The 12,874-nt window shown below is 36.9% G+C and overlaps 1 protein-coding gene and 1 non-coding gene across 3 annotated transcripts in view; both read left to right on the forward strand.

Moving 5' to 3' along the window:
* Parg (poly(ADP-ribose) glycohydrolase) overlaps positions 1-12,874 on the forward strand; it is a 105,167-nt gene that overhangs the window by 15,829 nt on the left and 76,464 nt on the right. For both annotated transcript variants that reach the window (XM_041662675.1, XM_041662676.1), the window contains 3 exons: positions 2,858-2,980; positions 3,103-3,186; positions 7,033-7,107. In XM_041662675.1, coding sequence (XP_041518609.1) covers positions 2,858-2,980; positions 3,103-3,186; positions 7,033-7,107 — 282 coding nt within the window. The remainder of the gene's footprint in view (positions 1-2,857; positions 2,981-3,102; positions 3,187-7,032; positions 7,108-12,874) is intronic.
* On the forward strand, positions 9,448-9,575 carry LOC121455498. Its single transcript, XR_005975518.1, has one exon. It is a non-coding gene; the product is annotated as a small nucleolar RNA SNORA77 (small nucleolar RNA).

The raw sequence follows: 12,874 nt of genomic DNA on the forward strand, positions 1-12,874 counted from the left end.
GGAACTCTGGGTCTCCCTTCTCCTGCAGCCACCTTGGAAAACTCTGTTGTGGTTTGTTTGTTTGTTTTGAATCTTTGAGCTTGTGGTAGATGATATCTTGGCTAGATAAGGACTTATAGTTTTTGAGAAGCCCTTGGGTATCTTCCTTATTGTCCAAGGGCAAAGTACTTGGCCTCTTTTTAGTGATGATACTTTAGTAGCAGTACCTTCCTGTCCCCAAATTTCTTTGTGCTATTTTTGCCTAAATTATTAGCTTTTCAGATCTTTTTTGTTCTCTGTTCTTACTGTAAGTATGGTTAATGCAGCCAGCATGACTCATGCCACAGCCCATTGTTCCGCTGCCTTAAAATTTCATTTATCATTTGATAAATCAGTCTTGCCATTTTAAAACTCAAGCTCAGAGAAAGCCTTAGGAAATAGAAACAAGTTATTTACCAGAATTAAACGCAAATGGCTTCTAGGCCGATTTGCAGGAGAGTCCTTATTTCTGTCTGGATTCATCAATACAGCTTCTGTCCACACTCCAATCAGCTTTCTGGTCTTCTCAACTACCAGACTTACCCGCTAAGCCATTTATAGAACTCTTAAGTTTTCTCTAGTTTGTGTCTCCGAACTTTGTCCATAAACAAACAAAAAAGTTTCTGAACCACATGAGATACTGCGCTTCTTGGTACCAACTTTCTTTTGTGGTCAGATTTCTGTGAGTGTGACAAAATACTTGAGATGATAAACTTATAGGAAGCAAGGTTTATTTTGGCTCGAGAGTTTCAGAGTCCTCAGTGTGATTGCTTTTATCTGTTGTGCAGGCCTGTGGCTATTTAGAATGTCACAGTAAGAGAGCATGAAGAAGGAGATCTGTTAATCTCTTGGCATCCTGGAAGTCAAGAAGAGATAGGAAGACATCAGAGACTTCCTTCCACTAGGACTGGTATCAAAAGTTCCACCACCTTCCATAGTACTGGGGTCTGGGTGTTAAGCCTTTAATATATGGTCCTTTAGGTGGTGCTCCAGGTCAGAATGAACAGAAATAATACTCTGTGACCAGTGCCTTTCTACCCTCAGTTAGCTTCCTTTTCTTCCTTAGCATTCGGCTGTACTGTCACTACCTTAAATCTCTCAGCTCACCTGATTGAATCTTTCTAGAATAGGTCATTATAATACCATATACCTCTCATTAATAGCATATTATACTTTAAAAAATTTTATGTGATTATTTTCTGCAGTGAAATATAACATTTGGATAAACCTAGAAAACATCTGATAAGTGAAGATGACAGACCAAAAAACCTACATGTTGTATGTTTCCATTTATTTGAAATAGCTAGAATAGGCAAAATGAAAATCTGTTATATTCCTCAAAGATTTATTTAATGCTAATTGTGATAGCTTTGTGTATGTTTACAGTGGCACACACATACACATATATATGTGCATGCCAAGTTCTACCTTACATTTTCTAGTGGAAAAAAATTAAATAGTTATTTCTCAAGAAATTTAATGTTCGTGAGGAAAGGAAATACCTGTATTGGGGCTAGGGAGAAGGAACAGTTGTTAAAGTAATTGACACATAAGCATGAGGACCTGTTTGGATCCCAACACTCATATAACAACGAGGTGAGATCTAGAGAAATGGTTCAGCAACAAGTGCACTTGCTCTTACAGAAGACCTGTTTGCTTCTCAGCACCGCACTGGGCAGCTCACAGCGGCTTATAAGTCCAGTTCTGGGGGATCTGATACCCTCCTCAGGCCTCCGGAGACACTCTTAAACATATGGCATATAGACACAGAACATTCACACATAAATGAAAATTGAATCTTAAAAAAGCAAAGTTTGGTGTGACAGTGCTTACCTGTAATCCTATCAGTGGGGACGGAGTAGTGGAAACAGGAGGATTCTTGGGGTTAACTGGCCAGGCAACCATTCTAGCCAAATCAGTCAGCTCCAGGTTCAGTAAGAGACTGAATTCAGGTAGATGGCTCAGTGGGCTGCGCAAGCCTGACAACCTGCCTTTGATCCCCAAAACCAATGTAAGTAAGGTTTCCTGCTCTCTATACCCACTTGTGGCACATATGTGCCCACATACATGTATCATACATACACACTCACCCCCACACACAATAGTGATACTAGTGTTTAAGTAAAGTGCATAGTGACAGAGGAAGACACCTAATATTGACCTATGGCCTCTGGCCTTTACATGCATGTGCACATTCCTGCACATGCAATCTGTCCTCTTGTGAACACTAACACACACACACACCAAGAAAAAAAACCAAACAAGTGTTTCCAGTATGATAGTGGTTTAATAAAGAACTATATTAACTTCTTACTTAAAAGTTCCTAAAGACTTCACGGTGGTGAGGAAAATAAAGATGAGAATTCAGGTTTAAATTGATAAAGGAAAAGTAAGATGATAACTGCTATTAACTGTATTAAAAGAGAGAAGATAGTATATATGCAAACATTTGATATGGAAGAATTTGCTGCTTCTGGACTTAGGTTTCTGACTTGTCTCAAATAAATGGCATTTTGGTGAGAACTTGAGCAAAGACTCTAAAACTCAGGCTATTTTCAAAGATAGAGGAGGGTTTTCGAGGGAGTCAGTATCTGGAGCTGCTGGAGTGGGAGGAGGGAGATAGGAAGTGTGGGCGTGTCAGGGTCTAAGAGTGTGCTAAAACTTCTCAGGACGTGGTGATTGTGGTGATTGTGAGAGGTGAGGTGTGGTGGCAGTTTAAGAGGGACTCGTGGCGTGGTGTCCTGGAAACTGGTCTCACTGCAGCATTTATTTAGGCTGCTTTGTAGGCAGAGCTTAGTTTCTATGTACTTACCGTTTTCCTATTTACTCTGTATTTCAGGTAGACCTCCTGCGAGCAGGAGATGTCCCGAAACCTTTTCCAACACATTATAAAGATTTGTGGGATAACAAGCATGTTAAAATGCCTTGTTCTGAGCAAAACCTGTACCCTGTGGAAGATGAGGTAAATATAAAAACAGAAGTGTTTTAGTCTCAGGGCCATGGTTTAGCATTTGTTTGGCTTTTGGATTGTGATGCAGAACAGCTTCAAATGCTTTGATCTTGCCTATTTTCTTCTTCTGTAAGAATGGTGAGAGAACTGCAGGGAGCCGGTGGGAGCTCATTCAGACTGCACTTCTCAACAAATTCACACGACCCCAGAACCTGAAGGTACGTCCTCTTCCAGTCCTGTCTCCTACATAGCTCTAAGAGATAGGTTCTTTAATCTGTCCCTCAGACAGTTTTCGATCATAATGGCCTAGACCCAGATGACAGCAGTCTTCATATGCAGTGTTTGTTTCCTGTCACTTAGGAAGCCTTGGCAGAATTCTTGGTTTCCATAGTAATAGTAATAGAGTAGCAGAGTTGGGATTGTAAATGACTTGCCTAGAGCTGCATAGGATAATTTGGTAAACCAGCAATAAGACTTCAGTTTCTTGATTCTCCAGTTTCCCTCAGCTTAAGCCTCTTTTTGTTTGTTTTTAAATTATCATGCTATTACAATGTATTTAATAGGAAATCAAGAAAGAATTATGACCTCAGCACTTTTGCCTAAAGGAAAACTGTACCTGCCAATGATTAAAATATACATCAAATATTCTATTTTTATTGCCATTATTACTTTAGGAGTTTAATTATTTATTAGTTTTACATATGAGCAGTAATTTAATTTTTTATTTAAGAGCCTAGGATAATCATTAGATTTTTTTCCCCTAATATCTACAGTAGGCATGAACATGCATGTTTTGTTAGAGAAATAGCCAAAAAAGCATAAAGTTTATATGAATTGTGGCACATGTGCCTGTGCTTTGTGAAAATGGTGTTATTCGTTTCCTTTCAGAGTCCTGATTTGTTAGGGACACTCTTGGGTTTCTTGTTTTCTATCAAATTAATTTAAGCTTGTTAAGAGTTCTGTGGGTTTTCTTCCTATTTTCTTTATATAAAAAGCATTGATATGCGTACAAGTATGTATTTTTAACATTTTATCCCTTTCAAAAAGCTTTTTTTTTTCTTTTTTCTTTTGGTTCGTTTGTTTTTCTAGATGGGGTTTTTCTATGTAATAGCCTTGGCTGTCCTGGAACTCACAGAGATCCACCCCCTCTGCCTCCTGGGTGCTGGGATTAAAGACGTGTCCGGCCTTACAAACACTTTCTGAGGACACTGCTTGAGTGCTATTTGAAAACACTGTGTTAGGTTCTTTTTGTCCTTCTGATAAGCCTAGTTTTTAGAATTTTCATATTTTTTCTTTACACAATTATCAGAGCATTCTGAATTAGTCTGCTTGTCTTTTCAGCAGTTTCTTGGTGCACCTTGATTACTCTAGGAAAGGGTAATTGCTTTAATGTGGTATTCCCTTTAGTTTATCTTAGCAACAGAACAAGGTAATCTGTTAGAATTTCTTATATCTGCTTTAATTTCTTTGTTCAGAGAATGATAACAAAGGAAGAAGTAAAGAGTAAGCCTTGTGGTTGTTATAATCTTTTTGCTATTTATTCATTCAATAGTAGATTTGGAGAGTTCAGATATTCAAAGTTTTTTGTTTTTTTTTAAATATTTATTTATTATGTATACAATATTCTGTCTGCGTGTATGCCTACAGGTCAGAAGAGGGCATCAGACCTCATTACAGATGGTTGTGAGCCACCATGTGGTTACCGGGAATCGAACTCAGGACCTTTGGAAGAGCAGGCAATGCTCTTAACCACTGAGCCATCTCTCCAGCCCCAGATATTCAAAGTTTAAAAGAGAAACAGTATCCTCAGTACTATTTCTGTTAATAGCATGCTGGATAATTTGTGCAGGTCATTATGTTTATTATTGTGAGCTAAAAAGAACTAGAGTAGTTGATGGCTAACTGCAAACTAGCCCCCAGCCCTTCTAGTGAAGAACTCATGGCAGATACTTTGAGGGTTGAAGACTAGAGTAAAAGTAAATCCATTTGGATGCTTTTCCAGCTGTGGTTTGAAAATAATGAATCTATGAGTCAGGCATGGCACCACTCTTTGTGGCTCTAGTCCCAGCACTCAAGTGTGATATGAAGTTTGCTGTGATGTTTGAAACTAGCATGAGCTACAAAATTATTTCCAGGCTAGCCTGAACCACAGTGTGAGACCCTGCTTCAATAAAAAAGAAAGAAAAGAAAATTGTGGGTATAATTAAACATGCTCAGTTTTTTTTCTTACAGTTAGATCTTAAACAACAGAATATGCCTATCTAAATAGCATTTACACTGATTTATCGATTGTAAAGAAACCAAATGTAAAGGAGAGTGTGCCTAATTATATGCAAATACTATGCCGCTTATGTAAGAGAGTTGAGAATACTCAGATTTTGTTATCCTGAAGGAGGCTTGAACCAATCTTCCACAGATGTCATACAATAATGTTACTGGAGTTAATCTAATTATAAAAGTTGTTGAAGGAATTAGAAAATAAACACTTTTTAATATGTTTTTCTTTATCAACTTTGAGGAATCATGAAAAGCACATTCTTTTGATGTGTTTAATTTGATCAATTGTGACATTTGTATCTACTGTTGACGTCTCTACCAGTCAAGATACTTCCCATTTCTGTCATACCCAAAGATTCTCCTTGCCCCTTTCTCATTGCCTTCGCCTTCTGCTCTGACCTCAAGTAGTTTGCCCTTTTTTCCATTATAGATTGGTTTACAATTTACACGCGAGGAGCCTCATAATATGTGTGCTGCAGTATTTGATTTAAATGAATTTTGAGATTCACCTATGTGATAAAGTATATGCCTGCATCATTTGTCTATTTGTTTGTAGACATTGCTATTTACCATATCATATAACACGTTGAAACCAGATACCAAAGACTGGAAATAATTCTTTTTTTTTTAATATTTATTTATGTATTATGTATACAATATTCTGTCTTGTGTGTATGCCTGAAGTCCAGAAGAGGGCACCAGACCCATCACAGATGGTTGTGAGCCACCATGTGGTTGCTGGGAATTGAACTCAGGCAATGCTCTTAACCTCTGAGCCATCTTTCCAGCCCTGGAAATAATTCTTTAAACATCTTTTAACTCTTAACAGAAATGTTACTTTATGACTTATGAAAAAAAATAAAAGCTTTTACTTATTTTATCCTAGGGTTAATGCTTTTCTGAAGGAACTTGGATATCATTTGATTCCAAGTAAATATGGTATGTTTGTGTAGGTTCAGGCTTTAATGTAGGTACTTGTTCATTGTGTATCATGAAGTTTTTTCCAGGGAGCTTTTTATATATCTTTTTAGTGATAAAGCAATTTAGAACCTTTATAGTAATAATTTAACATGGTGGATTTTAGACTTGTATATTTCTTCAGAATAATATTGAATTATTATAATTGTTTATAAATTCTACTTAATTTATTAATAATATAAAATACAATGAAGTAGATGAGAAAAATGAGATAAGATCTAATTATAAATAATAGTTTTTTCTGCACCAACTAATAGATTGCTTTATGAATATCTTAACTGTGGAAACACGGTGTATAGTATTATTTACTCTAATAGTGAAAACTTAAACCAGTAGATGGCATAGTTTGACTTGCCATTCCATATAAATATATAACTAGTGTTAACTGCTAGGCTTTGTGCTACCGTGTCAAGTTTTCTATAGCTGTGGCTGTTAATTTCTGGGATAAGGTAAAAGTGTGCTTACTTTTTTGGCTGTAAAATAATTCAACTCTGTCATAGGGTTTGAGAAAAGTAAATATAATTTTTCTATACTAACAAAGTTATATTTTATAGTTTATGAAAATAATGGATAGTGTCTGATTTTTGTCCAGTTGGAGTACGTTGTCCCATTTAGAATGCATGTTTTAGGGTAATTATGTTTTCTTCCCATTGCCTAACATACCTAATCTCATTTTTCTTATGTGAGTAATAAATTAGTGTACATTCAGAAGGAAGCTTGCTTAAGCATTAAGAAATTTGCTGGAAGCAAATTGTAAAAGATAACTTACATGACTGTGTCATGAGCTTTTTGTCTCTGTTTTTTCCTAGGATGCTATTCTGAAATACAATGTGGCATATTCTAAGAAATGGGACTTTACAGCTTTGGTTGATTTCTGGGATAAGGTAAAAGTGTGCTTATTTCTTTGGCTGTAAATGGTACTATTTTTTAAAAAGGTCTGAGAAAAGTACATAGAATTCTTCATTACCAACAAAATTTTATTTTACTTAATGGTTTTCCAAATGCTTGATTTAGGTAGATAATTTGGTACTGAATTTTATTTTATTTCCTTGTTACAGTATTTTTTTACGTCGTTAATACTGATATCATTATTATCAATGTATGTATCTGTTCCATGACTAGATGTTTTCCTCTTTTGGATTTTTAGACAATGTCTCAAAATTTTTTAGTCTGGGCTGCCCTCGAACTGCTGCCACTGTTGCCTATCTCCTGAATGCTGGGATTACAAATATGAGCCAGCACAAAGGTGTTGTGATTTATGTATGAAATCACTATTATGCATATATATAGGCTGTGAAATTTTACCTTGTTATCATCTACGCTATAGTAATGTGTGTATGTGTACACACATACAGTAGTAACATTTCATGTTATAAGTATGTGTCTATGTATATATCATATCATTTCTTTAGATAATCCCAGAAATTAGATGTTGAGGTGAAGAGATACAGAAGCACATATCTCTTGGTAGTCTGCATACATGCTGTAAAGTAATTTTTCGGAGCTACTGCAGCTTCCTATGTCCTCAGTGTGGTAAGAGCATCACACTAGAACTACCAGCAAGATGAATAGCAGCATCTCTTTGTAAAAAATGGCAGGAAATGTCTTTTAACATTGCATTTTGGAGTGTAGTATGATGGTGCATGTTTATCATCCTAGCAGTAACAAGGCTGAGGCAGGCAGGAGGATCTCCAGTTAAGAACAGCCTGGGTGAATACAGAGAGATAATCTTTCAAAAATTACAATTTGAGTTGTTTATATTTCTCATGTTATTTTGAATCCTTTCAATCATTTATGCTTCATTTGTTAATAATAGAAACAAAATTGTTCTTAGAACATTATAAATTGCAATGTTTAATATTCTGCAGTTTGGTTATATAAGAGAGAATAGTTGTTGAACTGTGAGCATGGCTACATTGTTACTTCATGCCTTTTTGTCTCTAGCTGTCTTTCAGGAAAATAATTTTGAGGTAATTAAAATCATTACTATTTTTCCATTTCACAAATGAGTAGCTGTGATTTTTGAGATGGGCTTGTTGAGCGAAGGTGTCCCTAGTGGAAACAGTCTAGCCCAGTCACATGTACTGTAGTTGTCCTGTGATCATTTTCTGAGAGCTGATAAAGTTCCTTCCACCTTTCTTTTAACAATTTGTTTCTGCTGACCTCCTCTAAAATGAGGTCACACCCCCTTTTTATTTCTATGACAGGTGCCTTAAGTTGTCTTTTGGAACTCTCTTAACTTTATTTTTGAACTCTTGGCATGATCTAGCAGGTTAAAGCATTCCTGGTAGAGACTTGAAGGTCTTGACCTTTGTGTCTACCAGGCACTCTAAATACTCATGGTCTTGGCTTTAGATGTGGCCTGGTAGTCAGACTGGCTTTCAGAGTTAGCAAATCAGGAGAATACTAGATGAAAAATGTGTTGAGTAAAGAGATGTTTGTGATGTCTGTTACCAATCCTTTCCAAACACACAGTACCCTCAAATACAATATCTGTGACATTTCTGACATTTCCTGTGACATTGCTAGGTTAAGAATCTCTGTTCTCACCGTGTGGTGGCGGCAAATTCATTTAATCCCAGCACTTGGAAGGCAGAGACAGGCAGGTCTTTGAGTCTCTGAGTTCAAGGCCAGCCTGATCTACAGAATGAGTTCCAGAACAGGCTCCAAAGCTACAGAGAAACCCTGTCTCAAAACAACAACAAAACAAACAAACAAACAAGGAATCTCTGTTCTCTAGGACTTCTGCTTTGTCAGGTGCCAGACAGGAATATTATTTAAAACTTCAAAATTAATAATGCATTTTGGTTGGGAAGAGACCTGAAACATGAAAATGCAGTTGACGTAGGAGACACTGCACTGCTATCTTTTCATTTTCCAGTGTTGAATTCACAAGCATTATTTGCAAGACTGAATGTTGCGCTTTTGTGCTTTCAGATATTGTATATCTGGATCATGGAGGCCTTGTTAAAATATAGAGTGCTGCCCACTGCCCTCTCTATGGTTCCAACTTCGAAAGTGAGCCTGGGGACTTAAAACTATATGTTTGTATCAGGTTCCAGAGGCCACATTAGACCCCTGATGGCTTTATAGTATTAGACAGGTTATCTTATTCTTTTGTATGCAGGGGGTCAAATACTTTCTTTGATTACTGTGTAGGTATATTTTAAGGATCTAAGCTAAGCATTACATCTGAAGCCACTCTTTTAAATTCTAGAATACTTGTAGATTCATTCTGCACCTGGCTGCAGCTCCTGTCTGGTACTTTTTTCTGTCTATTTAGAGAAATATTCTGGGGTGCTGTGGCTGCCTCTGTCTATCAGGAGCAATGTAGCTTCCTGGGGACACAGTGAAAAAAAGAAAAAAATTCCTAGAATGCCAATCCAATATTGTTTTATTTTTTTAAAAAGATTTGTTTATTTATTATGTGTACAACATTCTGCCTCCATGTATGCTCACACGCCAGAAGAGGGCGCCAGATCTCATTACAGATGGTTGTGAGCCACCATATGGTTGCTGGGAATGGAACTCAGGACCTCTGGAAGAGCAGCCAGTGCTCTTAACCACTGAGCCATCTCTCCAGCCCCCTATTGTTTTATTTTTTAAAAAATGATTCTGTCTTAGGTACATTGAATGTGCAGCTTTAATGTTTTAATACTTTAAAATGAACAAATAAATATGTTGATTCCTAAATTCTACATCATTGGCTATTTTTATAGAATAGGTCCTAGTAATAAAATTATCAGGTCAAAGTGTATTGTGATTTCAGTGTGAAATGTCTGCAAAGATCTGTTTTGAACACTTGGTTTCTAGCTGATAGCCCTGTCTTAAAAGGTTGTAGAACCTTTTGGGTGTGAAGTTGGCTGGCAGAGGTAGGACTTAGAGGCATGGAGATGGTCACATGTAGTGTTTTACACTTCTGGGGACTACAAATATGAGCTGATCTTTTTGTTGTTGTTTTTCAATACAAGGTTTCGCTGTAGTTTTAGAGCCTGTCCTGGAACTAGCTCTTGTAGACCAGGCTGGTCTCAAACTCACAGAGATTCACCTGCCTCTGCCTCCCGAGTGCTGGGATTAAATTAGGCGTGTGCCACCACCATCTGGCTGTATGAGCCAATTTTAGCCATCCATGCCTTCCCTGTCATGATAGGTATAATACCCTCTGAAACCATAAGCCAAAATAAACCTTCTCTTAAGTTGTGTCTTGTTATATATTTGATTTCAGTGTTGAGAAAAGTAACTAATGCAGAACACTGGCTCTAGGAATGGTGCCATTAGTACTATAAATTGGACCGTGAGGCCTTTGAAATCATTTGTAGGAGAAATGAAAAAGTTTGAAGCTGTGGGCCCTGGTGTGCTTCTAATGGAGCATTCTAGTGTTGGTGCAAAAGACCAGAATGCTGATAGAAGTGCAGTCCTGAAGTTATAGGGGAAACGGGATTCATCTGGGATCTGGACTAGAGAAGCCATTTTTATTAGAGCTAGGCAAAACAAATTGACTACTTTCTGTTGTGTCCTGAAAACTGGGTGAAGAAATTAAAAAATAGTCAACTAAGGAAATTTCAAGACAGCATAACATTCAGGTTGTGGTGCAATTATTGCTCAATATGTTTAGTATAATTATTACTCATTGTGTTTGTTGGGGTTTATAATAAAATTCAAAACAAAACACAGAGCAGAAAGATGTGAAAAAATGTGTAGGAAAAGAGTGAATTGGGTTAGAGTCATAGAAGATAATGTAGAGTCTGTATTATAAAATCTTAGTATAATTAACTACAGTTCATCTTGGGACAATAGTAAAGATACCTGGAGGGCAAGACCCCAGCTGTTGATGTTTCAGCTTATAAAAATGCAAATTCATTTCAAAGGAGAATTCCCAAACAAAGAGAATTTTCTGGGTATCCTGTTTGCCCAGTACTCCCCATGGCCATATTTTTCTCAGGTTCATCCGGGGAAGTATTTAAGTGCCCCTGCAGTTTGTGATAGAAGGGACCCAGCTACATCTTTAGCTAGGAGCATAACTTAGTGCTTTCTGCATGGAGCTACTTTTATAGGCATGCAAGACGCAAATGCTAGAGGGTTGTGGAGAGATACATGAAGGTTCCAGAAAACCTGCTTAGCTAGCGATGTAGCAGTCAGACTCCCTGCGTGAATGTCCTGATAGCCTGTATGTAGTGGAGGTATGTTGTTGACGCCAGGCATTAAGTGTGATTCCAGAATTGTTAGCCCTGGCAACCCAAACTTGGCCACCCATCTTCAATAGGCTATATGGCTGAGCAGTTAAGAGTCCTGGTTGTCTTTACAGAGGACCCAGGTTCAATTCCCAGCACTCACATGGTAGCTTACAACTGTCTGTAACTCCAGTTCCAGGGGATCTGATATCGTCACACCAATGCAATAAAATAAAGTAAAATAAATTTTTAAATAAATATATATATAAAACAGAATTTTATCAGTTATAATATCAGTGTGATATGAAACTTCTGATTTAAATAACATGACTTCTCAGACTCTAAATAATTTTAATATTATTGGGATTTATAATTAGATTATAAGGTTGACAACTTGCCTTTTATAATTTGAGATTCTTTCCTGTATATATTTTCTATGTACTATAATTTTTACGGACCTAAAGAAATTCTTCAGTTGCTTTTAAGGAAAGAAGAAAAAGAAACCTTTTATATTATTTATTGACGAGAAGACCTCCATATATCAAAAAGGAATTGCTGCTTATTGTATCCTTACTTTTCTGAAATTTAAATCTAATATCCAATTCAGAGAGAAAATTGTAAATAGTTTTAAAGATATATACTTGAAATGGGAATAGATTTGAATTTGATCAGTTCCTAAGCAAGTAGGTGAATGTAACTATTTACTGGATATCGGAAAGATTATTAGACTCCAAAACCTGTATGCTTTCTATTGTAATGATGTTTGTCTTTGGTTTTATTGCTGTGAAGAGACAACCATGACCACGGCAACTCTTCTAAAGAAAACATTTAATTGAAGGAATCAGCTTATAGTTCAAAGTTTAGTTCGTCATCATCATGGTGGGGAACATGGTGGCAAGCTGGCAGGCATGGTGCCGGAGGAGTAGCTGAGAGTCTTACTTATATCTTGGAGGCAACAGGAATTCAACTGAAACACTGGATGGTATCCTGAGCATAGGAAACCTCAAAGCCCACCCCATAGTGACACACTTCCTCTAACAAGGCCATACCTACTCCAACAAAGCCACACTTCCTATTAGTGCTTTTCCCTATGATTATGGGAGCCAGTTACAGTCAGACTACTACAATGTTTTCCCCTAAAGAACACTAAATACCTCTGTACATAATACACTTTATTATGCAAGATAAAGTATTGCTTGTCAGCTTTATCATTAGAAAGGGACATTGGACATGTCCATAAATGAGTATAATAATTAAGTAGCATAGCAGAAGAAATATTCTGATAGGACCTGGTATGCCACGGAAGGACAAAAGAATTATATTTAGGGTCAGTGGACAAAAGCATATAGAAGATATACCTCTTGGTTAGTTGAGAGTATGTATAGAAATACAGTTAAAGGAAATACATCTATTAAGTGAATAACAGGTTGGTTTGGTGGCGTCATTGTCTATTTTGGCAGCGTTTAGAATCACCTAGAAA

Source organism: Microtus oregoni, unplaced genomic scaffold (genome assembly GCF_018167655.1).
Source record: "Microtus oregoni isolate MIOR12 unplaced genomic scaffold, Mior012 000013F_ref0000133, whole genome shotgun sequence".
Taxonomy (NCBI): domain Eukaryota; kingdom Metazoa; phylum Chordata; class Mammalia; order Rodentia; family Cricetidae; genus Microtus; species Microtus oregoni.